The sequence below is a fragment of the Mauremys reevesii genome, linkage group 2, assembly GCF_016161935.1.
Source record: "Mauremys reevesii isolate NIE-2019 linkage group 2, ASM1616193v1, whole genome shotgun sequence".
NCBI lineage: Eukaryota > Metazoa > Chordata > Testudines > Geoemydidae > Mauremys > Mauremys reevesii.
The window spans coordinates 39,023,017-39,050,992 of NC_052624.1; the positions used below are offsets into that span (position 1 = coordinate 39,023,017).

The following is a 27,976-nucleotide window of genomic DNA, read 5'->3' on the forward strand; positions in this document are numbered from 1 at the left end:
GGAAATAGTATCTATAATATTTTCAGTATAAATTTGCATTGTTAAAATATAGTGCAATATATCAGTACATTTCACATTCAGTATACTCGTAATTTTACCACAGTCGTAATTTATAAAGCTGTAGGGTGCACTGATTTAAATCGAAGTGATTTTAAGTCCCTTATTTTAATCAGCAAGCAGGAATTTAATCTTGTTTTGTATTTGTACTTTTAGTTTTCTTCCCTAAAGAAAGGTTCATTCTTATTGGTTGGTATAACAATTAAAACATGTTTAATCAAATATAGCCAACACTATATACACATTAATTTAAACAATTATATCGCTTAACATACATTTACCCAGATTCTTAATTTGTACATTGTTAGAAAATGATGAACGAAGCATTTATTTACTAGATGTTTTTTGCTCTGGATTTGTGTCAAGCTGTATTTGGAAACTGGAATTAAATTAGAACTATAAAAACAGCATTTTAAAGTTGTTTTTTAGTTAAATAATACCATTTAAGTTTATTGAATATAGGATGCAGAATTTTTTTCTTTAAGTGATTTTAGAAGATTACAAGTATCAGGCGGTAGCTGTGTTAGTCTGTAACCACAAAAACAACAAGGAGTCCGGTTGCACCTTAAAGACTAACAGGTTTATTTGAGCATAAGTTTTCATGGGTAAAAAACCCCACCACTTCGGTGTTTTTTTTACCCACGAAAGCTTATGCCCAAATAAACCTGTTAGTCTTTAAGGTGCCACCCCCAGACTCTTTGTTGTTTTTAAAAGATTACACTAAATTTAGCACTTAATATGTTGTCAATTTCAATTTTTGTAACTGGTTCATTTTTAAAAAGAAAAATGCATTTTAATTAAATAAAAACTCTGATTTTTATCTACCCAGCAAATTTGTGTTTTCAGGTAAAAATATGACCCAGAACTACTTACCTTACATGGGAATAAAAATGGGTGTGTTTCCTTTTAAGGCAGTGGGGTGGGGAGGGGAAGAGAAGCATATCAACCATAAATAACTGTTTCAATGCTGACTATTTCAATTCTTAACATACCTAAAACCTGCCTTGGAGACAGCCATATCTGCAATTGGGCTATCTGAACACAGATAGCTTTAATGATTTCAAAAAATTGGGCTATGCTAGGGTAAACGTCATTCTACTCACTTTTTTTCCAGTGTTAATGAAGAAATTTATCTATGGTAGTAAATTACAGAAGCAGTTTGCATCATTACAAAAATCAAGTGTGAAAGATTTTCCATGATGAAAGATATCTTACAAGGCAACAAGAAAACTTAGAATAGCCAGGAGAACTTTGATACTGAAACAGATTCACATGTTCATCCTGTGGAAGAGTAGTGCATTAAAAAAGTTAAAAATACTTTGTGTTTCAGTTCAGCTGCACTTGATTCAAGTGCTGCTCAGAGGTTTCTGTCATTATAAATTAAACATGGTCGCTGCCTTAGCAACCAGAAGTACCAGGAAAATGTTCATGTTCACAGAATAAATAGATGCAGTCTCTTTTGCAACAAGTTATCTCACTCCAATATGGGAGGTCATCCATTCCAGACCTTGGCATAATCTGAAAATTAATAAGAGAAGTTGCAATGAAGCTTTTAATCATTTGCTCTCATACAAGTCATCCTACCAAAAAACACCATCTTTTGCCATCAATTACAGGTGCACGTGTCGTAGGTAGTATTTCTTTTAAAGCAGCCAAAAGCTCCAATCACATGAAAGAAAGTTCATCTTCAATTTCCCTTCTAGAGCCAAAACATGCTACTCTCAATACATATCATCCAAGGAGTGAAAGGAAAGATATAAAAATCTTAATGGGTTTCCCTCATGGCAGTACAGAGTACTTACCACAATGCCTTAGGGCAGGGGTTCTCAAACTTCATTGCACTGCAACCCCCTTCTGACAAAAAAAAATTACTACACGACCCCAGGAAGAGGGACTGAGCCCCCCTGAGTCCTGCTGCCTCGGGTGTGTGTGTGGGGTATGTGGCAAAGCTAAAGCCCAAGGGCTTTAGCCCCAGCCAGGGGCCTGTAATATGAGCCCCGCCACCCAGGGCTGATGCCCTTGGGCTTCGGCTTTCGCCTGGGGTAGCGGGGCTTGGCCTTTGGCCCCGGGCTCCAGCAAGTCTAACGCCAACCCTGGCGACCCCATTAAAACGGGGTTCCTCCTGATCCACTTTGGGGTCCCAACCCACAGTTTGATAACTGTTGCCTTAGGGCCTACACAAATATCACATTTCAAATGCTGCTTACATTAGATCTTCATTCAATGCCAGGGTGAGGCTAACACAAAATTATGTCTGGCTGAAACTCAAAATTGACTGCCAAGAAGCACCAAAGTTGTATATTGATGGATTAAAACAACTGACAGTGACATTTCTCTTTTGGCTGTAGTATACTGTCAGACCCTATATTATTCATTAACACACTGAATTTTGGTAACGCAATAGGGCCAAGAAGAGAGTGATCCCACCTTTTCATTAAAGAAAGCCTTTTTAAGTAGTATTCAAATTATTCAAATTAAGTGAACAAATAAAATTCTATTTTGTGTCCATTGAAGAAAAAGGCACTGGCTTAATTAAGGCTTCCCTACAATAAATTATGAAATGAGAATGTGGAATTACATAGAATATCCATATTAAGAACAAGTTACAGTAAGTACATCACCAATTTAAATATGAAAGGAAATAATTTGACCTGAAAATGTAGATCTGTTTACACAAAGCCAGATCCTCATGAGTTACCCATCAAAGTTACCTTTAGCAAAAATAATAGTAGCTAATTGGACAAGTCAATGGCTTAATTTTTGGAAATAAATATCCAAAATTAATAGACCAAAAATGGGTCAGTACCTCCCATTATAAGAGGTCAGGGAAAGTGATGGAGGTACAGGCAGACACTTACTACACAGGACAGTTCCAGCTGTATCTGAAAAGCAAACTTCACATTTCATCATTGTGGGGAAGATTTTTTTTTTTTAAAGCTTCCAAATGATCTGTTATATCCACTACTTTTGAAGCCCTGAGGCAGCATTATCAGAGCATATTCTTCTACTATTTTATTGCTGAAACAAAATGAATTCTACAAATGATGAGGCTATTTGAAAATCAAGGCATATGTTTAGGCCACCTAAGAAAACTGGGTAATTGAATCTGAATGAAAAACCAATGGCTAGCTCCTGTCAGACACCAAGAATGTCTGATCTGTGAAGGCCAGGGGTCTGAGGAAAGCTCAGTTTAAAATTTTAGTAACTGAGATAGAAGTTAATAAGTCAATTACATCAACTGCATATAGGTAATGGGTTTTACACCAGTAACAAAGTAGGTCTTCATGTCATAGTGAATGTTGACAAACATGTCTTTTTGAGTATACATCTGAAAAGTCAAAATAAGGTCTGTTAGGACTGCACATTAAAAAGACATTCCAGGATGAAGGGATGTATGTCTATTGTAGGAATTTCTGGGAGCACTAAAATATTTGTTGGCTCCTACTGAAGATACACTTAAGGTGTCATATCTGCAAAGGTGAGAAATAGGAAAAATCCTATTTCAGAAGACCTAGACCAATGCCAATGGGCTTTTAAATCACACACCATTTTTCATTTATTTTACATTATTGAACTTAGACACACATTACTGGACACCTACCCTTCTCCAGTCAAAGCACAGCAGGACTGAATGTGCCATGGGTGATCCTTTATGGAACTAAGGGTGAGGTATTTAGATATTTCAGCAGCTGTCATACAACCTTTCATGTCCTGCTTATTTGCAAAGATGAGAACTGCAGCCTTCCGTAAATCCTGGAAGCAAGACAGAATATTTATAGTACTTATGATGCCAATGTTATGATAAAAATCTAAAGATTATATAATGTTAAATATATTTTTCCCCACAGTTACAGTGAAGTCATTCTATATTAAAATTATGCAGTAACATTTAATTTTGAGAGGCTTATTGCAACAATAAATTATAGTGGAAGACAAACTTAATGATTCATTTAGAAAGCTGTTCTAACTAATATTCCTCAGGCAAACATTTTTTTTTTAGAAACAGATTTTATAAAAAAAAAATAAAAATACTATATAATTTTTAAATATGAAAAAAAAAAACAACAGCAGGTCACACACAACAAGCAATGCAGCAATAGTCTGGGGGGATTTCAAAAAAAGCTCAGAGAGCAGCTGGAAAAGCCTCAGCAAGAGGTTTCTTGCTAATTAGTGGAATTAGTGTATCAGGCATCAAATTAGGGTTTGCTTCACTTCTTGGTCCTTTGGTCTTGCCACACTTCACTGATGACTAAGCTAAAAGACACAAATGATATATTTTCTAAAGCAGCTCAGTATGTTCAGCCAATTAGATTACTGTTGGAGGAACATTCTGGAAATCTTTAAGTGAGATAATAACAGAGTCGAAGAGTTAACATGCCATAATTCTGTTGAAATTACTTCCAACTCTAGGTGCTTTTTTAAATAAATTTAAATGGTTTAGAAATTTTATTAAGACAGGAAAGGAAGAAACTAAACTTCATAATTTAACAAATCCACCTCATACCTTAAGAGCTTTGTCACTTTTGCCTAAAGGGCAGTTCTTACTAGTAATGTTTGAATAGTTTAAGTTAGATGTGAGACATTTAGAATGTTGTCTAAACTTTCCATGTAACTAAGACAACAAAAATAGGAACAGCAGATTTTTTTGGAGCAAGGCAGGAGAGAGGAAGACATTTCATAATCAAGAAACCATTAGGTCAAATTTTAAGAATTCAATACCGATTAATCTGCTAGGATTAGTGGAGATCCATTTCTATATCTGGATGCTTTAAAGAAACAAAAGCAAAGTTAAGGTCCAGTGCTGCAAATCCATACTCTCACAAGCAGTCCTAACTTATAGACTAGTCTGACTGAAGTCAGTCATCAGGACAACTTACATGAGTTAAGACTTCTTAGAATCATGGAAATGTAGAGCTGAAAAGCACCCTGAGAGGTCATGTAGTCCTTCCCTTCCCCCCCCCCCCGCCCCCCAACGCTGAGGCAGTATTTGAATAGGTGTGTGCAATATTGGGATCCATTTTGAAATCATGGGGAAAATTTTGAATAAAAGGCTTCTTCCCATCTATTTTAGAATTTATTTTTCACCCCCAACCCCAGAGCAAAAACTATTTTTATTGAACTGAGCCATTTAGAGACAATCTCCTTTCATTTTTAGAAATAGATTATGAATCACTCAGAGAACACTGAGTACTGCTAATAGCCAAGACTTCATTTTAGATAGGAAGGGAAGCAAGCATAATCCAAAGAGTAACCATTTATAACACTATTTATGATTCTTTACATTAATGGGATGCAAGCAACAGTGAAAACTAATCTCAAAACTTGTGTTAGAAGCTTTCAAGCTTCTTCAAAATTTCATTTTTAGCTGTAGTTGTAAGACAGAGGAAGGAAAAACAGTACAAGTGAGACAGCACGAAGTTAAACATATAAAACTTTTTATAATCTGTATAACTTTTATAAAAGAAACTGCTACCTTGTTACAATAGAATGAACCCTCCTAAGAGTGTTAGAACATGGAGCATGTATTTTTCATGATATCCTGACTGTTCTTGTCTAGACACCGACAATCTAAAATTTTTAAAAAGCACAGTTAATGTACATCAATACCTATGCTAATGAAACAACTTTGTTTTGTAAAAGGTTAAGTCTTCATGTTTATAATTATTTGGGTGCTAACAAAAAAGGAAGCCTACAATCCAAATGTATTGGAATGCTGAGTTTTTAAATATACCTCATGAGCCAACATTCTGTAAAGTTCTTCTTTTGTGATAGAAAGTCGTTCTCTGTCAATGCTGTCAACAACAAGAATGATGAACTAGGGAAAATAAAAGAAAAAGTTTTTTCCAAACAACATGTAAACAAGGTTCCACCTATGTATTTTCTGTAGTCTGACTTTTGCAAGAGAGACTCATTGGTTAGTAAATGTTCTTTATGAACAACAGACTTGGACATTTCTAACCAACATATCTGACTTCTGAAAGCATACTCCACACTCTGTCCCAATCAGATTTTGGAAGGCATTTCAGATTCTTAAATCTTGGGCTGAGTGCTGTAGCTATCTTTAGAAATCTCACATTGGTACCTTCTTTTCATTTTGTCAAATCTGCAGTGAAAGTGTTCTTAAAATGAACAACATGCTGGGTCATCATCCAAGACAGCTATAACATGAAATATATGGCAGAAGGTGGGTAAAACACAGAGCAGGGGACATACAATTCTCCCCAAAGGAGCTCAGTTACAAATTTAATTAACGCATTACTTTTTTTAACTAGTGTTATCAGCATGGAAGCATATCCTCTGGAATGGGGGTCAAAGCATGAAGGAGCATACAAATGTTTAGCAGATCTGGCATGTAGATACGTTACAACGCCAACTACAAAAGTGCCATGCGAATGTCTGTTCTCACTTTCAGGTGACATTGTAAATAAGAAGCAGGCAGCATTATCTCCTGTAAATGTAAATAAACTTGTTTCTCTTAGCAACTGGCTGAATAAGAAGTAGGACTGAGTGGATTTGTAGGCTCTAAAGTTTTACGTCATTTTGTTTTTTAGTGCAGTTATGTAACCAAAATAATAATAATAATAAAAAAAATCTACATTTGTAAGTTGCGCTTTCACGATACAGAGATTGCACCATGGTATTTTAGTCGTGGGGGAATTCTGTGTCACTGCACATGCACAGAATTCATGTCCCATGCAGATTTCTTTGCTTCCCCACAGAAAAATGATTTCTGATGGGGAAGCAAAGGGAAGCCGCAAGAGCGGTCACATGCCACTCCCTGGCAGCCAGGCAGGTCGGCTTGGGCACCCGGAGTAGCTGGTAGAAATGTAAATCACCGCTGGGAGGAGGAGGGAAGGATGGACCGTCGTGCGTGTGAGACAGTGCCTCTTGCTCGCTATTGCAGCACGCTCAGCATGGAAGGGCAGGGCTTCAGGTGTTTCTGAGGAGGTAGGAATGGGGCAGGCTCTGTCCCCACAGGCAGAACAGAATGTATAGAATTATAGGACTGGAAGGGATCTCGAGATGTCATCTAGTCCAGTCCCCTGCACTCATGGCAGGACTAAATATTATCTAGATCATCCCTGACAGGTGTATACTCCTGGGGGAATTCTGCACCACTGTACAATGCAGAATTTTGAAGAAATTAAGGGCTGGTCTACACTACGGGGGGAAATCGATCTAAGATACGCAACTTCAGCTACGTGAATAACGTAGCTGAAGTCGAAGTATCTTAAATCGAATTACCTACCATCCTCACTGCGTGGGATCGATGTCCGCAGCTCCCCACGTCGACTCCGCTACCGCCGTTCGGGTTAGTGGAGTTCCGGAGTTGACAGGAGCTCATTCGGGGATCGATATATCGCGTCTAGATGAGACGCGATATATCGATCCCCGAGAAATCGATTGCTACCCGCCGATATGGCGGGTAGTGAAGACGTACCCTAATATGCACACACAATTTCCTTCCCCCCCGCAACAGAAACGGGCTGCAGTGTTGCTAGTTGCCACTAGGGGCCAGCAGAGCCCCACTCCCACGCAGAAGACACTGCTGGGGGGAAGAAAAGGGAGCTAGAGGGTTCCTGGCAGTTGTAGTTCCCAGCATGCCCTGAGGGAAGGAGGTGTGAGCAGGAAACTCCATGCAAGCTTAGTACTGAGCATCAGGCTGTTTCTCCCTCTATATCCCTGGGCTTATGGGGGAGAGGTTGTGGGTATCTGTCCACCCAGTTGGGGGTGGAGGGGAAGAAACAGGAACTGGGCTGTCAGAGTTTCTTTAACTTTATTCCCGTGGGAATTTTTGTGTGTGTCTGTATTGTTACAGACATACTTGCTGACAGGTACTTTCAAATAAATTACCAAAATAACTGAACTGGTGTTATTTTGACAAGTAAAATTAGCAGAATTTTAAAATATTGTGTGCATAATTTTTAATTTTTTGGCACAGAATGCCCCCAGGAGTAGGTACTTATATGAGGTGAATTGAAAAATACTATTTTTTTTTGTTTATCATTTTTACAGTGCAAATATTTGTAATAAAAATATAAAGTGAGTACTGTACACTTTGTATTCTGTGTTGTAATTGAAATCAATAAATTTGAAAATGTAGAAAAATATCCAAAATAGTTAATAAATTGGCATTCTATTGTTTAACAGTGCGATTAATTTTTTTAATTGTTATTAATTTTGTTGAGTTAATCACATGAGTTAACTGCAATTAATTGGCAGCCCTATATGATATATATAAAATAGTATACTTTACTGGTGATCTAAGGTTGGATTATCAGTCTCAAGAGTGTCTATTGCTATATGATTACTGTGTGTATCCTACTACACAAGTGCACACAAATCCCAGATTGCACATGTGTAGTCAGATGTGAACTTGCTAGTCATGTGCATAATGGAAGTTTGACCCATGGTGAGTGCATAGTTGAAAGCCAGGCACAGAGCAATGATCACTTAGTCAGTATGCCTTATGTATCAGAAAATGTCTAAGCTTGGATTCCCCCAAATGCACTGTAAAGTGAGGCATTTTAGAAATACATTTTTACCTGTTACTATACAGGCTTAAAAAAAAAATCTAACTGCCAATAGCACAGAGAAGATCTCAGTGCTTGTCGGAGGCCTTAGCTTTGCATTCACATAGCACTTCAGGGCCCTTATTCTAACTGGAATCTCTAGACCAGCGATGTCAAACTTGCGGCCCATAGACCAGATCTCTCCTACCCAATATATTTAATATGACCCACATGGTACCTTCAGCATCTTCAGAATTTAAGCTTTTACCTAGAAAATATAAGATGCTAGGTCTCAGTTACAAAGGTAAGCTTCAACTTGTGTTTCAAGTGTAAACTGACGTAGTACTGACGGCTGTGTCTGCAGAAAAGCTGAAACAGGGCCATGAGCTTCCTGGCTTGCCATTAATCTCGTGTTAGAGAGGAAATCCCAACAATGCTGACATATAAAGTGTCACCAGCTATTTCACATTTTTGTGGTGGAATAAAGATGGAATTGGGAATGAAGCCCACTGACAGGGGAGTTCAGTGGCTGCAGTGAAGAAAATGGAGAGACAGAAAATAGGGGGAAGAGGAAGGAAAAGAGAGAGAGAGTAGAAATAACACAGTCTTAAAGGGGAACATTTTTCCACTGAATGATACTGAATAGAAGAAAGAATTAAAAAGTTAACCACCACATAAAGCTCTACATTCAATTTATGGGCAAACCTCCCATTGACCTAAGAAGAAGCTCCACTATGGATTGAAGGGAATATGAAGTTTTTATCCCAGCCCACATACCCTAATTAAAGATGAATTTCAGCCCCCTACATAGAATGAGTGATATCCACTCAACCTACTGTAATAAACTTTTTAAATTGTATCTATAGACTAATTTTCAGAGGTGCTGTGTACCCACAATTCCAAGGCAGTTGATTTCTAGCTCTTATAACTGTAAAAGTAACCTTCCAAATGTAAACTAATGTTCTCTTCCTGAAACTGCACAGAAACGGCTCTAATACCTCTGCTACTGCTCATAGCTTTATCAAGCATAAGATATAATTTATAGAGCAGTTTGCATGTTCAAAACAGTGTAGGTTTTAATCCTCCAGATCACGGATCGGCAACCTTTGGCATGCGGCTCACCAGGGTAATGGCACCATCCCAGGTCAATGGGGGCTGTGGGAAGCGGCGCGGGCCGAGGGATGTGCTATCCGCCACTTCCCGCCGCCCTCACTGGCCTGGAGCGGAGAACTACAGCCGGTGGGAGCCACGATCGGCCGAACCTGCGGACGCAGCAGGTAAACAAACCAGCCCGGACCACGAAGGTACTTACCCTGGTGGTCCACGTGCCAAAGGCTGCCGATCCCTGCGCCAGATGGTCTGATAATTTTTGGATACCTGGTACATCACTAGACTTGATCAGATCATGAAATTTTCAACAGCAAAGAGGAAGAGACTGTCTAGGAAGGAGTACTGCGGAAAGGGATCTAGGGGTTATAGTGGACCACAAGCTAAATATGAGTCAACAGTGTGATGCTGTTGCAAAAAAAGCAAACGTGATTCTGGGGTGCATTAACAGGTGTGTTGTGAGCAAGACATGAGAAGTCATTCTTCTGCTCTACTCTGTGCTGGTTAGGCCTCAGCTGGAGTATTGTGTCCAGTTCTGGGCACCGCATTTCAAGAAAGATGTGGAGAAATTGGAGAGGGTCCAGAGAAGAGCAACAAGAATGATTAAAGGTCTAGAGAACATGACCTATGAAGGAAGGCTGAAAGAATTGGGTTTGTTTAGTTTGGAAAAGAGAAGACTGAGAGGGAACATGATAGCAGTTTTTAGGTATCTAAAAGGGTGTCATCGGGAGGAGGGAGAAAACTTGTTCACCTTAGCCTCTAAGGATAGAACAAGAAGCAATGGGCTTAAACTGCAGCACAGGAGGTTTAGGTTGGACATTAGGAAAAAGTTTTTAACTGTCAGGGTGGTTAAACATTGGAATAAACTGCCTATGGAGGTTGTGGAATCGCCATCTCTGGAGATATTTAAGAGTAGGTTAGATAAATGTCTATCAGGGATGGTCTAGACAGTATTTGGTCCTGCCATGAGGGCAGGGGACTGGACTCGATGATCTCTCAAGGTCTCTTCCAGTCCTAGAGTCCATGAATAAGTTTCTCTTCAACTTTTATCTCAAGAACAGAGCATAACAGTACTGCCAACCCCAAAGGTTCAAACATTAGGAGCCAAGACTCAAAAAGGCTTGAGATTGGCTTAAAATCATGAAATATAAAAAGATATTGGTGTTTTTATTTGCTTTCTGGTTTCTCAGCCAGCAGAGTATACTCTTTTCACATTTGCAAACTTCATTCCACAACTATGAGGGCTAAAAACTTTCTTTTGTAGATGGACACAGTAACTATAAGCACTGGAGTTATAGCTTGTTATGACAGAAAATTCAGGGTGCTTCTACACAGCAAAAAAAATGGCAGCAGTCTCAAAACTCAAGTCAAGTAACTTGGACTCACCTTACAGGACTAAAAATAGAGTATAGACTTTTCTGCTCTGGTTGGAGCCTGGGCTCTCAGACCCTCCCACCTTGCTCAGTCTCAGAGCCTGGACTCCAGCGCACCTATAATGTTATTTAGCTCCATAGCACAAGCCCAAGTCAGCTGACCTGAGCTCTGAAACAGGGTATTTACCAGAGCTGACTTTTACCAAGCAAAATCATGTTTTTTACCCTGAGAAACTAGCTAGAAAAGCCTTAAACTGGGACTATTTTTAAAACTGTTTCATTAAGATTACATTTAGTTTTAGCTACACATTAAAACCGTGGTTATATACGGTTATAGATTCATAGATTAATTTAGGGCTGTACAAATAAAAGTAAAACTACAGTGGACATAATACTAATATATGTAATTATAATACTGTAGATCAGAATGTCTACAGATAACTAGTTTATCAAACAGACATGGACCACAATTTAAAAAAACATAATTCTTCAAAATGTGAATGAAAAATGCAACTACCACAATGGCACCTTCTTATTGTGTCCTATTATATCGGATCGTCGCACTGTGATTACCGGCCATCATAATACAGTAAACTGTCATATTTGGTATAAACTACATACATTTGGGAAAAGGTTCCATTTGAACACAAAAGAAACTGCATCATAGGGGCTCCCCTGTGTGAAGCTGTTGGTAGAAGGCAAGCTAGCTAAGTGACTTCATGCTACCATTTGGGATAGTCTTGAACAGATTCAAGCTCTTTCACCAAATTCCAACCCCTGTAAGTAGTCTTGGAGTGTTGTGCGATTATTGCAATTTCTTGAAAGGGAGGAGAGCAACCTATACTACTTTGTTAGCAGCATCAGTTGACTGTTGAAGCAAGACAGGCAGTCAAAGCTCTGGGGCTGTCTTTCTGGGTGAAGCAGGATTCCAGTGCTAGCCTGAGGGAAGTGATGTGTAAGAGCTCCTGCTGCAGGGACTAGCACAGAAATGAATTCAGGTAGCAGGAAGGCAGCCTACTGGAAAGTGGAATGGCTATTCAACAATAAGGTAGTGTATGTTTTTGTTCTTTTCTAAACTATTCTATTTTTATTAAGGTATTAAAAATCAACGTCTGAAGATCTTTGCGACAGATGACTGAAGTTTGCACATGCAAACTGAAGTTATGGAGATTTAATACATGCTGCACAAGCTTTATTAGGTGTTAGCAATTAAAAAAAACAACATCACATTGATCTTTGCGGTGTTATAAACCAAAGTGGAAACAATACATTGGCCAGCTGAAGTCACCTCTCACCTTTATGTCAATGGCGGCTCTATCGCCATATCATTCCTCCCACCTCAGCTGGGGTTACTTTTGTCTCCTGAATAAATGCAGCAGCAGCTGCTGACCATTTGTATATAATGCTGCCTAGCAAAACTTTTGTTCTCTTTCCACTACTGTCACTGCTTCAAAAAAAAAAAAAAACCAACAAAAAAAAAACAACAAAAAACAAAAAACCACATTACTACTCATTAGAACAGAAGCTAAACCATTCACTAGTGGTCTCCATCCCCAACTAAGTTTTTCATTCACTGTGGAGAAATGTGGTGTGTGTATTGCTCTTATTTTTCTCAAACAAATTAGAAAACAGTTTCACTTAAACTGTATTGAGCTAAACAAAACTCTCGTAAAACCACTGAAATGTAAAATACTAGCTGTACACACATTGGCAGGCCCAACTGCACTGTTTAATCCCAGAGGACAAATAATATCATTTGTCTAGAATAGGATGGAAGAGTATTCTAAGTATTACCAGGAAACTGTCTGTGTGCCAAAGGACCCCATTTTTTGCTTCAGAACCATCAGGTCCAGCATCCCCTCATGTAGAGGTTTATTACAAGGCATTCTAAACAACTACATAATGTATCTTTGTTTCTACTGTAGTAATCAATTACAAAATGCCTCAGCAGCAGCTGACAAATTTCAAAAAAGACAGAACTAAAATACCTCCTGATCCTGAAGTATCTACGCTAATACACATATTTAGACATGCAGTGTTTAGCATATAGAGCAGTATAAACAAGTCACTGTCCGTATGAAATTTTAGTTTGTACTGACTTTGCCAGTGCTTTTTATGTAGCCTGTTATAAAACTAGGCAAATACCTAGATGAGCTGATGTACCCCTGGAAGACTTCTGTGTACCCGCAGGAGTATGCAGACCCCTGGTTGAGAACCACTAAAAGCTTGATTTAATGAAAATACAGACCCATGACCTTATATCAGTGGCTCTCAAACTGGGGTTCATGAACCCAAAATGTTACAGGGGGTTCTCGGGAAAAAAATCCCTAATAGTGGACAGAGCTGTCGCTAGGGACCCCAGGCAGCACGGGGCCAGCAGCCTGGAGCCCCTGGACTTCCAAGAGCTAAGCAGATCAAAGCTAGCATATCTATCACACTGAGAGGATTTAAACTTCAAGACTCCTTATAAGCAATGGAAAAGGAAGTGGATATTTTTTGCTGTTTTTAAAATTAAATATGCAGCTAGTATTGTTTTTTAAATTATTATGAAGAACAAGTTTAAGCTTTGTTGCAACGCACGTTGCTTGCCTGGACTGCTCAAGACCTGAATGCTTGTGTAGGAGGAACTCTTTGAGTTGGCTTCTTAAAGACCTTCATGCTGTTTCACATCTGATACTCCTTGATGAAAACACAGGAGCCTTATCTTATAACAGGATTATTCAAAGTGATACAAGCTACGAAAGTGAGATCTTGGAAGAGTGCTGCCATTTTCATAATGTAATAAAAATATGGTAATGATAAATAGTAATTAATAATAAATAGTGTGTAATAAGCATGTCATAAAAACAAATTTTATATTTCCAAGATCACTGCTTTTATAATTTATACTCAGGTAAAAGGAGAAAATCCCTGGGAATATTCATTTTTAGGAGGGGGTTCGTGAGCCTTGACATTTTAGTGAAAGGGATTCACAGATTGTTAAAGTTTGGGAACCACTGCCTTATATCATCTACTGCATTTGGGCCTAAATTCTGTCCTTGACCGTGAGTAAATTCTTCCATATCCCATTAATGTAATCTCCACTCAAGCTATCAGGACTGAAATCTACGTTTATTTGCTTTATTTTATAGTTTGGGAGCAACTTCACATACCTCCGTATTTGAATAATAGGTATTCCATGATGACCGTAATGACTCCTGTCCTCCAATATCCCACATAAGGAAATGTGTATTTTTTACTACTATTTCTTCAACATTGCTTCCTATGGTTGGAGATGTGTGGACCACTTCATTCATTAAGCTAATTGAAACAACATCACACACACAAAATTTTTTTTAGCAATATCTTGATGTATCAGTTGTATATTGTGACAAGTTTGTTATAACAAAAGTAAATCCTTTTTATTTCTGTAAAGCAATTATTTAAAACAGTCTTTTTAAAGAAACATTATTATTTTATTAAAGATATATAAAGACATCTTTTGTGTGAAAGATTTATTCAGTTTGGGTGCATTTTATGAGTTACAATCAATGAGTGAAGAGTCTGCCCTTTTAGCTGCATAACGTAGATAGGGATAAATATGTATACAATTATACATGAACATCCGGTACAGAAATGTGAAGCTTAAATCTGGCTAACATTTTGTTAATATTAGTAGCTATCTAGAAATTGTACTTGTTTCAAAACAAAAGCTGCCATGATCCGACAGGTCACCATCACTAAAGACAGTATTTTTGAATCTTGCTAGAAAAATCTGAAGATAAAGTTGCCAAAGCACCTGGAAAATGTAAACGTTGTCTGATTTCACAATAGCTTCTGAAAGAAATTCTGTATCTCCAGTTGAAAATACCTCAGTACCAACTTTAAAACAGTGATTTGTTTTGTCAACGTAGAGTACAGAAGAAAAGATTTCGGGGAAACACTATTTCTTTCTATCTAAATGTATATACCACTTCCATCATTGTAGTAATTGTGCACTTCCCAAGTATTTACAGATTTATCCTATACCCTCTTGTGAGGTAAGGAAGAGTTTGTTTTGATTTTAACTATAGTGACATCGCCAGACCCATAGCCGTCTATTGCAGGAGCCATAGCAGCATGATGAAATATTATTCTGAAGGAAGTGTCAGTTCCACCAGTGACATGCCTTTGACTAGGGGGGAAGATGACCATTTTTTTTTCTTTTGGAAATAGTGGTCTGTATATGGGTTTTGCAAACTGACTAAAAATAAAAGGCAGATATGAATTTTAAATTAAGTTTCTTTCTGGAAGCTTTCACCAATTGTGAAAGGATTTCATCAGTTACCAAAGATCTCAGTTGCAGAAGGATTACTGATTCATTCTTTGTCCTCAAGAGCACTCTGTGATACTCTGTGCTGAGTAGCTGATTAACATGAAGCTCAACTATAAACAATTCAACACCTATAACTATTTTATTACTGTACACACAAAACTAAAGTATTATTGAGTGACAGATGCCTTCCTTAGACAAGCTAAGCTGGGTTCCCCAGAGTTTTCAGTCAGGTCCCATACATTAATTGTGACAAAGTATCAAACAAACAGAAGTTTTAAATAGCTCATATACTTACAACTGGTAAAGAATGGTGGTCTTTCCTGCATTGTCAAGTCCCACTATTATTACTTTGTGTTCTGGGGTGGGGAAAAAAAAAAAAAAAGGAGTGAACTGTTGTGAGCAGCCAAAGATACCATTAGCCAACTATTAACCACTTTTCTGATATTAAAAAAAGGCAAAGATGCCTGGTCTATTTTAGGTGAACAGCCTGCACAGAGTATGGAAAATTCCTGACTAAAAAACCCACAAAACAGTATCTCCAGAAACAGTTATCATACTTACAAGGGACATAAGTTAAGTCCATGGTAAAGTTTTATTTTAAAGGAATGATTATTGATAAAAAACAAATTGTTTCATGCAAAAGAGTAGCATTAATACAAAATTAAGCTTGAGAAATAAAGTAGTCATAAGAACATGGAGATAGCACGTTGACTGTGCAAACTTGGTTCTGCCAACGTACTTGTGACAAATGTTTTTAGATATGTTCAGTTTGCATGAAAATGATTAGACTGTGTCAAAGTGAAATATCTTGTACATTTTATATTCAGAGGTTAAACCAAATATGAAGACTGTATGTAATTTAAGACTTAGATCTACAAAGCAAGCCAAAAAAAAAAATGACGTGTGTGTGTGAGAGACAATATCAGTACTTCCAGTTAAGAACACAATTACAGAATGACCAGTATTTTAGTAATATCTAAAAATAGATCAAAAACTAAAGCTGAATATTTACAGCTGCAAATTGAAGAACTTGGCAACTCTACTAATTTTCTTGCAACTGAATCAAATCTAAAGACTGCATATAATACTATGTTAACCCATCATATAAGGCTGAATGAGATGCCTCAGTTTATTGATTGCATATATTGATAAATTATTTAAGGCTATGAAGATACCATATTTAAATGGGTAAGTATAAGGGAGTGAAGAGTTCAGTTTGAACTTTCTACTCTTAGCACTGCAACTGCTGAACCCCAAGCACTTGGCTACTTAACAGTTACTCCTGAGGGCATTCTGCGCAAAAACAATTAAAAAATTCTGCACACAATAATTCAAAATCCTGTAAGTTTTATTTGTCAATAAATAAATACAGCATGGCAGTGGGGAGCACAATCCACTGGCAGCACAAAGGTGGGAAATCACTCTGCAGCCTTCCCACCCTGGGGACATGGACTCAGCGGTGAGGCTACACCCGATCCTGACACAGTATAAGGCCTGGGCCTGCCCCAGAGGGGTCAGGATGTGGGGAGGTTCAGCGGGGGGTGGGGTGGGGTGGGGTGGGGGTGGGGGAGGTCATGAATTCTGTGCATGCACGGTGGTGCAAAATTCCCCCAGGAGTAAACAGTGATATGCCAAATGCTTTATTAATATTTTTGCATGCTACTGTACATAGATAAGACTATTCATAGCCTTAAAATGGCAGCTATTTTCTTCATACTAAGAAAAACCCCCACAATGACAGGGGTTCTCAAACTGGGGGTCGGGACCCTGCAGGAGGTCGCACGGTTATTACATGGAGGGGTCATGAGTTGTCAGCCTCTACTCCAAACCCAGCTTTGCCTCTAGCATTTATAATGGTGTTAAATATATTTTAAAGTGTTTGTAATACCGGGGGGGGGGGAGGGGGAAGAGAAGGGGGAAGGTTTGCACTCAGAGAGAGACTTGCTATGTGAAAGGGGTCACCAGTACAAAACTATGAGAACCACTGTACAATAACAAAGGGAGCTACAAAGCAGGTTAAGTTACCACAAGTCTTCTGTTTTGATTTTTCCACCATGCATGTGCAAAGCTGGATTGGAAAATACAGTAAAGGGTATTTTTACTCTGTTCAAAACAAAGCAGAACCATGAATAGATAAAGAGTTACAATAGAATTAAAACTCAAACTTAACTATGGGGTACCAACGTGTGCTTCAACAAGTCATATTTAAAATTTTAGTCCATGTATTCAGAACATCACATGGATAGAAAGCTACAGCTTACTCTGAAAAATGGTACATACTCATTAGATTTATAACAAAGTATTATAATCTTTGATATGCTTTGGAATTTTAGTTATTATTAAAGTTAAATAATTTTTCTTAAAAATATTCAACTAGGACTATTAAATATTTATTACATCTACTGTATAAGGAACAAATAGATGCAGCCCATCATAATAGAACGGTACTTCATTAGACTAGGCCATCATGTGGTAATGAGTTACATAGTCCAATTATGCAGTGTGAAAAATTATTTCTTTTGAGCCATTTTAAGTTTGCCATTTTTGAGGCCGGGTCTATGCTACAGAGTTGAGTTGACATAAGGCAGCTTAAGTAGACCTAATAGTGTCTGTGTCTACACTACCAGGTCCCTCCGGCCGACGTAACTCGCCTGCTAGGTCAACTTAATTACTTCACCTTCGCCAGAGGCGTATGCATAAGTCGATATAATTAAGTTGACGTTGTGGCAGTGTAGACACTCGTTGTCTGGACCAGCGAGGCAGAGGGTACCCTGAGAATTACACAGGGATGTCCTGGGAATTGTTCATAGAGATCTCAATCCTTTGTGGAAATTTCTCTGAAGGTTTGCCTTATTTCTTCCACTGTAGGACACTTTCCCAAGCCACTCCAGTATTAATTTGGCAGGCATCATCACAGCACAGCACAAGGACCTGCCTTGTACCTGGACGCATGCAGCAGCTATTCCCTTGCCATCTGTTACCCTCAAGAGTGTAATATCAGCTAGGGTGACCTACAGGAGACTGTGGTAGTATTCATTTCAGTTGCTCAAGCCGCAAACACTAGTGTCTGTGTGCCCCCGCCCAGTCATTTTTCACCTCTTTCCCTGCCCCCACATAGCTCCAGAACCTGGGGTGCCAATGGAACTGGGGCACTGGAATCGGGTGGGCCATGACTGCCCACTGTTTCACATGGCTGTGGTTTGGGTGGCAGGGGTCAACATTTCCCCCACAAACTGCAAGCCTCAGGTAGGCAAGGTGCAGGGACATGGGCCGGGGGGCTGCTCTCAGGGACCCCATACCTCTGCCTGGGGCAGGTGGAGGGTCTGGGCCTCCCCACAGTGGTCCAGGCTCCATGGTAGGCACTTACCTCTGCCTGGATCCAGCTTTTGGACTGGGGATGGGGTGGTGCCTTGGGTGTCAGAGAGCAGCAGCAGCTATTGGTGGGAGGGGAGGAATTAACAAATATGTTGTGGTGGCTATAGCAAGCAATCCCCAGTGATGCCCCTGCCAAGGCTTGCAGTCTGGGAGGGGGAACGTTGGTCCCTGACCTCCACACTATGCCCATGTTAACATGGCCCCTGAGCCACTACGATCCCATCGTGGGTTGCCCCTCACTTCCGCAGCCGTTCCAGTGCCCTTGTCCCCCAGCTGTACTCATCATGGCTGGGATGGCAAACCGATTCAATGAATATCTTGTAGAAATGAAAATGTTCTGCTTCACACTTGCATGGATTCTGGGGAGTGATTTTTATATAGTAAATCTGCACTGGATACTGGGTCTGCACTGACAATTGTTCCTTTGTGCTTTGCATGTTTTACAGCTGAAACTGAGGCCTTCAACTCTTCCTCCACACCATCAGAGAGGCTCTCCCAGATCAGACAAAAGTGAAAGAGAACGCACGATGACATGTTTAATGAGACAACAAATGCCTCTGGGACAGTGGACACTGACCAGAGGGTGTGGAGGATTACTCTTACAGAAAAAAAATGGATATTATGAGCAGGACAATAAGTAGTGTAGACAGGAGAATAAGTGTGGCATGCAGCAGGAGATGTTGGGGATTCTGAAGGAACAAACGGACATATTTAGGTGTCTGGTTGACCTCCAGGAGAGAGACCTTGAAGCTCTAGGGCCCATGCAGAACGGCATTCCAACATCACTGTACTCCCATTCCTCCCCTCACACACATTCCACTAGGCATGGGGGGCCAGTGCAATATTCTTTCCACTCAACCCTGGGGGATGGTGCACAGAATCACAGCCGCACATACACTGATGTATGACAGGCAAGGCCGGCGTGTTTCCCCCCTTTATTTCCAAGGTTTAAGTCTATGTCACATATTTTTGTTTACGTGTGTGTGTGTGCAATAAAAGTCAATTTCTTAAAAATGAAATCTTTACTAATTCAAAGCATGGGGGGAAGAGGGAGGGATAGGGAAACTGAGGCATGAGGGGTGAACGAGTTCACACAGAGCCGGAGTTGCGGCTAGAACCCAGGAGCCCTGGCTCCCATCCCCTCCACAGTGTAAGCAGTAGGCCACACTCCCCTCAGTCACGACAACCACTGTGGTGGCCCTCCATGAAGGATGAGTTGGCGGGTTGCAGCCCATTCCCCGGGCATCAAGTACCCCCCCCACACACACCCTCGGTAGTGCCTTTGAGGGGGCCAGGAGCTGAATGACGTGTGGGGTTGTCTCTCCAGCAGTAGGTTGGGAGGCAGCTCTAGAGGTTCTAGCTGGTGAGCGCTGGGAGTCATTGACAGAGAAAAGCAAGTAGTATATTTCCAACGTTACATTACCACACTCACAGAGCAGCCACAGCAATGTTCAGACTACTGACACGCACAAAATAGAAAAGCAACACGTCACTGTGTGTCATTAATAAAATGGGTTTTCAAAACCTCCCTGAGACGCACTGCTCTATGCTGAGCTCTTATAACCCTGGTATCCGGCTGCTCAAAATTAGCAGACAGCTTATTCACCTCCCCGCCCCAACCCTGTGGAAACTTCTCTCCCTTTGCTTCATACATATTATGAAGCATGCAGCAGGCAGCTACTATCATGGAAACATTTTTTCACTGAAGTTTAACCTAGTGAGCAAACTGTGCCAATGACCCTTCAAACAGCCAAGAGCACATTGAACTGCCATTTGGGCTTGCTAAGCCTATTGTTGAAGTGCTCCTGTCCAGGTGTCCGATGTATGGCTTCACAAGCCACAGGAGAAAGGGGTAGGCTGGATGTCCCAGGATCAATATTGGCATTTCAACATCTCTAATGGTGATTTTGCAATCCAGAAAGAAAGTCCCTGCTTGCATCTTTCTGAACAGGGCTGTGTTCTTAAAGATGCAAGCGTCAGGCACCTTCCCAGAGCGCCCCACATTAATGACAGCAAAACGCACCTGGTGACCCACTAGTGTTATACCAATATAATAAAAACCAGCAGGATCTTATTAGGAGGGATAAGGCAAAGATGCCACATTTATTGTAAATACTATAACAAAACAAAAGACAACAGTAAACAACGTTGTTTTACTACTTATTTCTTATACACACACACACACACACACACATATATTCATTCACACAATCATTCATTCAGGTTCTGTATAGATGTTATAGTTACCAGCCTAGATGTTGCTCATGCCAAGTTACTGGCCAGGTATCTTGGTCATGAGGATGGAGCCGAGTCTGTGTCAGATGCATCTGATGCTCCTGGAGGCTGGCAGCAGAACCATAGACTCAAAGTCCTCAGTCTTTAGAGTCCAGTTTTATAGGAATTTATTCCTATGTCAGTTCATGAGAGTTGCTTCATTTTGCTGTTGCTAAATCAATCAGCAGGTGGCTGGCTCCATGTTATTAGATGTTTTGTTTTTTCTTCCTTTGAGGTGTGGTGGGTGGATTCCAGTTTTCCCTCCGGGGGTCATCTGGTTGATCCCACTTGACACCTTCTTCAGCCGACACTGAATTCTTCAGGCTGGTGACTCCCTAACCATTCATTCACATACATTCTCTATCTTAATCACATCTATTTCACTGTCTCTTTACTTTTTGGGGTGTTACCAATTTATGTGAGACTCCCTGTCTTTTAACAAGCAAAGATAAAGTGAGATGAAAACTTACAGAGAGGGTGGGGGTCTCTATCTATACACTATAACAGCTACTGTTTTGGCTTACTTAGAGTTAATTAATGTTTAGCAAGTTTTATACAAAGTATTTCTTTGAGCTTAACAAGTTGTATACCAAGTATCTCTTTGAGCAGGCTTTACACAGACACAGCTGGTGGCTTGCAGGTTAGAGGCTAAATGCTGGGAATCACAAATTTACTTCTAACATAATACTTTATAACTTAAGGTTTAATTAACAAACCAATAAATCATTTCTCATATAAACCATGTTTAATATAAACCTTCTTTAATATTCCTACACTAGAACTTGCAACTCCATTGAAAAGTATCCCTTTCTGTTTACGTACTCTGTAGCGAGGTGGTCTGGTGCCAAGACAGGGATATGTGTGCCATTTATCGCCCCACCGCAGTTAGGGAACCCCACTGCGGCAAAACCATCCAGTATCTCCTGAACATTGCCCAAAGTCACAACCCTTCTTAGCAGAAGGCGATTAATGGCCTTCCATATTTGGATCACAGCAATTCCAATGGAAATTTCCCAACTCCAAATTGATTCCCCACTGACCAGTAGCATTGCAAGCTTCCAGACAGTGACTGCCACTCGTTTCTCCAGTCAGAGCAAGTCTCATTTTAGTGTCGCTGTGCCGCAGGGCTGCGGAGAGCTCTGCACACAATTCCTGGAAAGTGGCCTTGCGCATACAAAAGTTGTGCAGCCACTGCCCATCACCCCATATCTACATAACAATGTGATACCACCAGTCAGTACTTGTTTCTCGGGACCAGACCCAGTGCTCCACCATGTTCAGCTGTTGCACAACTGCCAACAGCAACCATTGATTGTTTTTTTCCATGGCTTACAGCATTGTTACTTGAAGGACATTGCCATGTTCCACACGGCAGTTTCTCTTGCAGCTCTGGAAATACTGAAGGGTAAGGTGCGTGGCGTTTGCAACGCTCACCACAACAGTGCACAGCTGTGTAGAGTCCTTGCTTCTCTATAGATGGTGTATATGCGGCTATGCCAGCCTTTTGAAAAAAGGCATGAAATCTTATGGGATGCAGATGAAATCATGAGAGGAAGAAAACTGCATCAAGGGATATTCAAGCCATGTTCCCAGTCACCGGTGCAAGAATGTTTTGTTCCCATGAGGCATTGCAAACTGTTCCTAAAACCACCTGTGGCGAGTTGCACTGTGGGATATCTACCCACTGTGCGCTGCTCTCTGCATCCATGCAAGAGCTGCTAGTGAGGACACACTCCACCAACACAAGGACTGTGGTCTAGACATGGACAACCGACTTAATTACTGTGGTGGCTGTATGTCAACTTAAGTCGACTTAAATTTGTAGTGTAGACATGCCCTTAGTTTAGCTGAATGTCTCCTTATTCTTTTGTTATGAGCAGGAGAAAGGAGGTCCAGCTGCTTGGGCTCCCCCCTAGCTAGACCACTGTTGCTAATTTGAATGCACATTTTAGGAGAGAATAGTGCCTGACAGAATTAAGTTAAACATGCCGTACAAACTTTACATACTATTTTCATCATGATATTATCTAATTCAATATCATAACTTTATTTCCTGTTTTTCCTAAATACATGCTTGGTTTCTCTTACCTTTCAATAATAATGCAGTATTCTAAACTAGTAACCTCCACCATAGTACAGTTATGTTAGTGATCAGAGACATTTTACATTAAGCAGTATATTAAAATGTGTATTTCCATATATATACACACACTAGTTTGAGAACACTGCTCAAATACATGTGTGAGGGATATTTTTAGTGGAAGTCAGGGACAAGTCACAGGCTGCCATGAATGTTTGATCATTTCCAGTGACCTGTCCATGACTTTTTACTAAAAATATCTGACACAAAAACTGAGCCTTACCCATAAACTGTTTTTTTTGGGAAAAGGTTAGGATGAGCCATGCAGAGCAAACAGTCATTTTGATTAGGCTTCACAATTCATTTTAAACAGCAAATTTAAGGTATCTTAATGACCCAGTGGGTGAAATCTTGACCCCACTGTAGTCAACGGGAGTTTTGATCAACTTCTGTGGAGTCAGGATTTCACCCTAAGCCTTAAAAACCTATGCCTCAAAAAAGGATACTTCTGTTAAGGGCAAGAACTACACTCTTCACTACAACAGCTTATTACAGTCTTGCAATTTTTATTTACTTGGCATTTAAAAACCAAGCAAACACATTAAACTAGCACCTTTCAACCAAGTCAAATAATTAACCAAACAAGACTTGTAAAACTGCTTACTGTGAGCAATAAAAACAAATCAGTATCAGAGATGTGCAACCATTTCACGCTACTTAAATGGAATCCCCAAAGTCAAGGGACTACAACTATGTATATACAAGCTTTATAGAATTAAAACCATTCATATTTTGCCTGTCAGCAATTTTATGCTTGAAAGTGATATTTTATGGGTGCTGGAAAGATCATGGACCAAAAAAAGGTAAACCCAATTCTAAGCATACATAAGAATGGCCATACTGTGTCAGACCAAGGTCCATCTAGCCCAGGCCTGCACAACATGCGGCCCGTGGAGCCTCACTGTGCGGCCCGGCGGGGGATTCTAAATCCCCCGCACACGGCGCTCTGCGGGCAGCCCAGAGCCCTTTGAATCCCGGCCACGGCAGGGAATCAAAGGGCTCTGGGCTGCCTGCAGGGGCAGGGATCCCAGAGCCCTTTAAATCCCAGCCGCGGCCAGGAGACAGAGAGCTCTGGGCTGCCAGCAGCCGCGGGGAGCCCAGAGCTCTTTAAATCTCAGCCGCGGACGGGAGTCAAAGGGCTCTGGGCTGCCCGCAGCGGCGAGGAGCCCAGAGCCCTTTAAATCTCAGCCGCGGCCAGGAATCAGAGGGCTCCAGGCTGCCCGCAGAGATTCCCAGCCGCAGCTGGGATTTAAAGGGCTCAGGGCTCCCCGCGGCTGCTGGCAGCCCAGAGCCCTTTGAATCCCAGCCCGCGGCCGCTGATTGTCCCCTCCCCGGACCCCTGCCCCTAACTGCCCCTTGGGACCCCACCCCCTCTCTAAATGCTGCTGCTCCTTGTCCCCCGATTGCCCCCTCCCAAGACCCCAGCCCCTATCTAAGCCTCCCTTCTCCTTGTCCCCAACTGCTCCCTCCTGAGACCCCCCCAACTTCCTCCCAGGACCCTACCCCCTACCTGTCCCCTGATAAACCGCTGGGACTCCCATGCCTATCCAATTGCTACCTGTCCCCTGACTGCCCCTCCGAACCTCTGCCCCATCCAACCCGCCCTGCTCCCTGGAGTGCTCAAGCTCAGTTTGGGCAGCTTTTACTTCATTTTACTTCATTTCTCCCAAATCAAATATACTGATCCCCTGTAACTTGCTGTAGAAAAAGTAGGATAAAATTGAGCAAGAAATGCTTATTAGGACTGGAATTGCTATTTTCAACAGCCATTGCCTTTTTGTTTGTTTGAAAGGAAGACAGTGATATTGCATTGGCAAATTCCCCATAGAAAAAAAGAGTGGAACAAAAGAATAATAAAGGCACCTCAACTTTTCCTCATTTATGGAGGACAGTCTTATAATATGCATCCAGATATCCTCCAATCACAGAAGCTGAAAATTGTTCCACTTTACTGCAGCTCTGTAACCAATATTGCAGGGAACCAATCCTGTCTGTGTTTTGTGCACATCCAAAATTCCTGCTGAATGACCCGCCCTGGGAGCGAGTTACCAGTGACCCAGGGCTGGGGCGGCAGGAGGTGGGGGAGGGGCAGTGGTGGGGGGGAGCCCACGGCTGGGGCAGCAGCAGGGTGGAGGGAGGGCACTGGTTGGGAGGAAAGGGGGAAGCCCAGCACTGGGGCGGCAGGAGGGTACGTGGGGAGCCCAGGGCTGGGAAGGGGGGCAGCCAAATTTTTTTTTTGCTTGGGGCAGCAAAAAACCTAGAGCCGGCCCTGCCGGGTTCCCCCAGCTGCCGGAGCCCCGGGCCCTTTAATTTGACCCTGAGGGCTCCCAGCCACCTCTTTAGCTAGGAGCCCCTGGTTGATTTAAAATAAAGTATCACCTCCCCACCCCCAACCTTCCTTTTTGGCCCACAGCTGTTTTGGTGGGGCGGCGCTGGGGAAGGAGAGTTTGTTTCCGCAGGGCTGGGCGGCTCTAGGGCGGGGTGTTTCCGCGGGGCCGGGAGGTTTCGGCCCTCAGCTGTTTTCTTTGGAGGAATGTGGCCCTCGCTGCTTTACGAGTTGTGCAGGCCTGATCTGGCCCAATAAGCTGTCTTCCGACAGTGGCAAACACCAGGTGCCCCAGAGGGAATGAACAGAACAGGTAATCAAGTGATCCATCGGCCATCCCCTGTCATCCGTTCTCAGCTTCTGGCAAACAGAGGCTATGGACACTATCCCAGCCCATTCTGGCTAATAGCCATTGATGGACCTATCCTCCATTAATTTATCTAATTCTTTTTTGAACCCTGTTATAGTCTTGTCCTTCACAATATCCTCTGGCAAAGAGTTCCACAGGTTGACTAGTATCAGAGGGGTAGCCATTTTAGTCTGGATCTGTAAAAGCAGCAAAGAGTCCTGTGGCACCTTATAGACTAACAGACGTATTGGAGGATGAGCTTTCGTGGGTGAATACCCACTTCGCTGGATGCAGGTTGACTGTGCATTGTGTTTGTTTTAAACCTGCTGCCTATTAATTTCACTTGGCAACCCCTAGTTCTTGTATTATGAGAAGGCATAAACAACACTTATTTACTTTCTCCACACGAGTCATGATTTTACCTCTATCGTATCCTCCCTTAGCCATCTCTTTTCCAAGCTGAAAACTCACAGCCTTTTAAATCTCTCCTCATATAGAAGCTGTTCCTTACCCCTAATCATTTTTGTTGCCCTTTTCTGAACCTTTTCCAAATCCAATATATCTTTTTTGCGATGGGGCGACCACATCTGCATGCAATATTCAAGACGTGGGCATACCATGGATTTATATAGAGACAATATGATATTTTATGTTTTATTATTTATCACTTTCTTAATGATTCCCAACATTCTGTTTACTTTTTTGACTGCCTCTGCACATTGAGTGGATGTTTTTAGAGAACTATCCACAATGACTCTAAGATCTCTCTCGAGTGGTAACAGCTAATTTAGACCCCAACATTTTATATGTACAGTTGGAATTATGTTTTCCATTGCGCATTACTTTGTATTTATCAACACTGAATTTCATCTGCCATTTTGTTGCCCAGTCACCCAGTTTTGAGAGATCCTTCCGTAGTTCTTCGCAGTTTGCCTGGGACTTAACTATCTTGAGTAGTTTTGTATCATCTGCAAATTTTGCCACCTCAGTGTTCACCCCTTTATCCAGGTTATTTATGAATATGTTGAATAGGACTGGTCCCAGTACAGACCCCCTGGGGGACACCACTATTTACCTCTCTCCATTTAGAAAACTGACCATTTATTCCTACTTTTTGTTTCCTATCTTTTAACCAGTTATGAATCCATGATAGAACTTTCCCTCTTATCCCATGACAACTTACTTTGCAAAGACACCGGTGGAAAGTTCGACCCTTTCAATTTGAAACACAGCCAACATTACATTATTTTAACAGCACTGTTTCCCAGCTGATCGCAGTTTGGATGCACAGTTTCACAGAATAGGACTCAGAAGGAGAGGGGAATCCTAGCTACTGAGACCTTGAAAGCCTCTGCTGTTGCAGTGATGAGAAAATAAGTTTGAAAGAACAGGGTGCATTAGACCACCCTACACTAAACTCAACCTCCCCCTTCAATGCCAGCCTACGAACCCCCTCAACCACGGGCGTCTCCCCTTCAATGCCAGCCTGCGACCCCCCCTCCGGACAACCCCCCCTTCAATGGCAGCCTACGACCCCCCCTTCACATACACACTCCCCCCCCTCCCCCTCAACACTCGAGGGGCGTCTGTTGCCATCACAGTGGGACCCCATGGCTCCCTGCCCGGCAGCTTCCCAACGGCCCCCTCAGGCCGGCAAAGCCCCGCCCCCGGCGGACGCTGCTCACCCTGGTCACAGAAGAAACTCCACAGCTTAGCAAATATCAGGCCCATGGCTAGACTAGGCTGGGACGGGCCCGTCCCGCGGCCGGACGACGTCACGCTCCGAGCGTCCCCACGGCACAAAGGGGCACGGACGCCGCCGGCCAGACGGCGCTGGAGACTCGAAGGCAGCGGCTACGGCTGGCCCCGGGCCAAGGGACAGAGCCCAGAAAGGCGAGTAGGCGGAGCCCCCCTCTACCCCGCCTCCCCAGCCAGCCGCGGCAGCCAATGCCTTCCGCGACCGCCGTGCGTCACGGCGTGGCCCAACATCAACGTCATTACGCACATTACGTCCTCCCTGACGTGCAAAAATAGTACGTGGCGTTACCCTCACTGGTGTTGCCTTCTCTTCATCCCCGCAGTCCGGCTGCCCCATGGCAAACAGCGCTTCTATGGCCTGGGGAAATTCCCCAAATCTGGGAGTTTGTGAGTAAAATGTTTTTAATGAA

At 41.7% G+C, this 27,976-nt stretch overlaps 2 protein-coding genes across 3 annotated transcripts in view; one reads left to right on the top strand and one right to left on the bottom strand.

Moving 5' to 3' along the window:
• Positions 1 to 704: 704 nt before the first annotated feature.
• ARL5B (ADP ribosylation factor like GTPase 5B) lies at positions 705 to 27,624 on the bottom strand. Of its 2 annotated transcripts, none has more exons than XM_039525988.1 (6): positions 27,494 to 27,624; positions 15,640 to 15,700; positions 14,203 to 14,350; positions 5,789 to 5,872; positions 3,659 to 3,810; positions 705 to 1,575 (listed from the first exon to the last, which is right to left on the bottom strand). In XM_039525988.1, exons 1-6 carry the CDS (start codon positions 27,537 to 27,539, stop codon positions 1,527 to 1,529), a joined length of 540 nt encoding a protein of 179 aa, XP_039381922.1. In that variant the 5' UTR covers positions 27,540 to 27,624; the 3' UTR covers positions 705 to 1,526. The 2 variants fall into 2 exon arrangements, with proteins under 2 accessions (XP_039381922.1, XP_039381923.1); XM_039525989.1 differs by lacking the exon at positions 27,494 to 27,624 and adding an exon at positions 26,992 to 27,237.
• Positions 27,588 to 27,976, top strand: part of NSUN6 (NOP2/Sun RNA methyltransferase 6) — a 52,258-nt gene continuing 51,869 nt past the window's right edge. The window contains exon 1 of the mRNA XM_039525987.1: positions 27,588 to 27,701. The gene's annotated coding sequence lies outside the window, so the exon portion shown is untranslated. The remainder of the gene's footprint in view (positions 27,702 to 27,976) is intronic.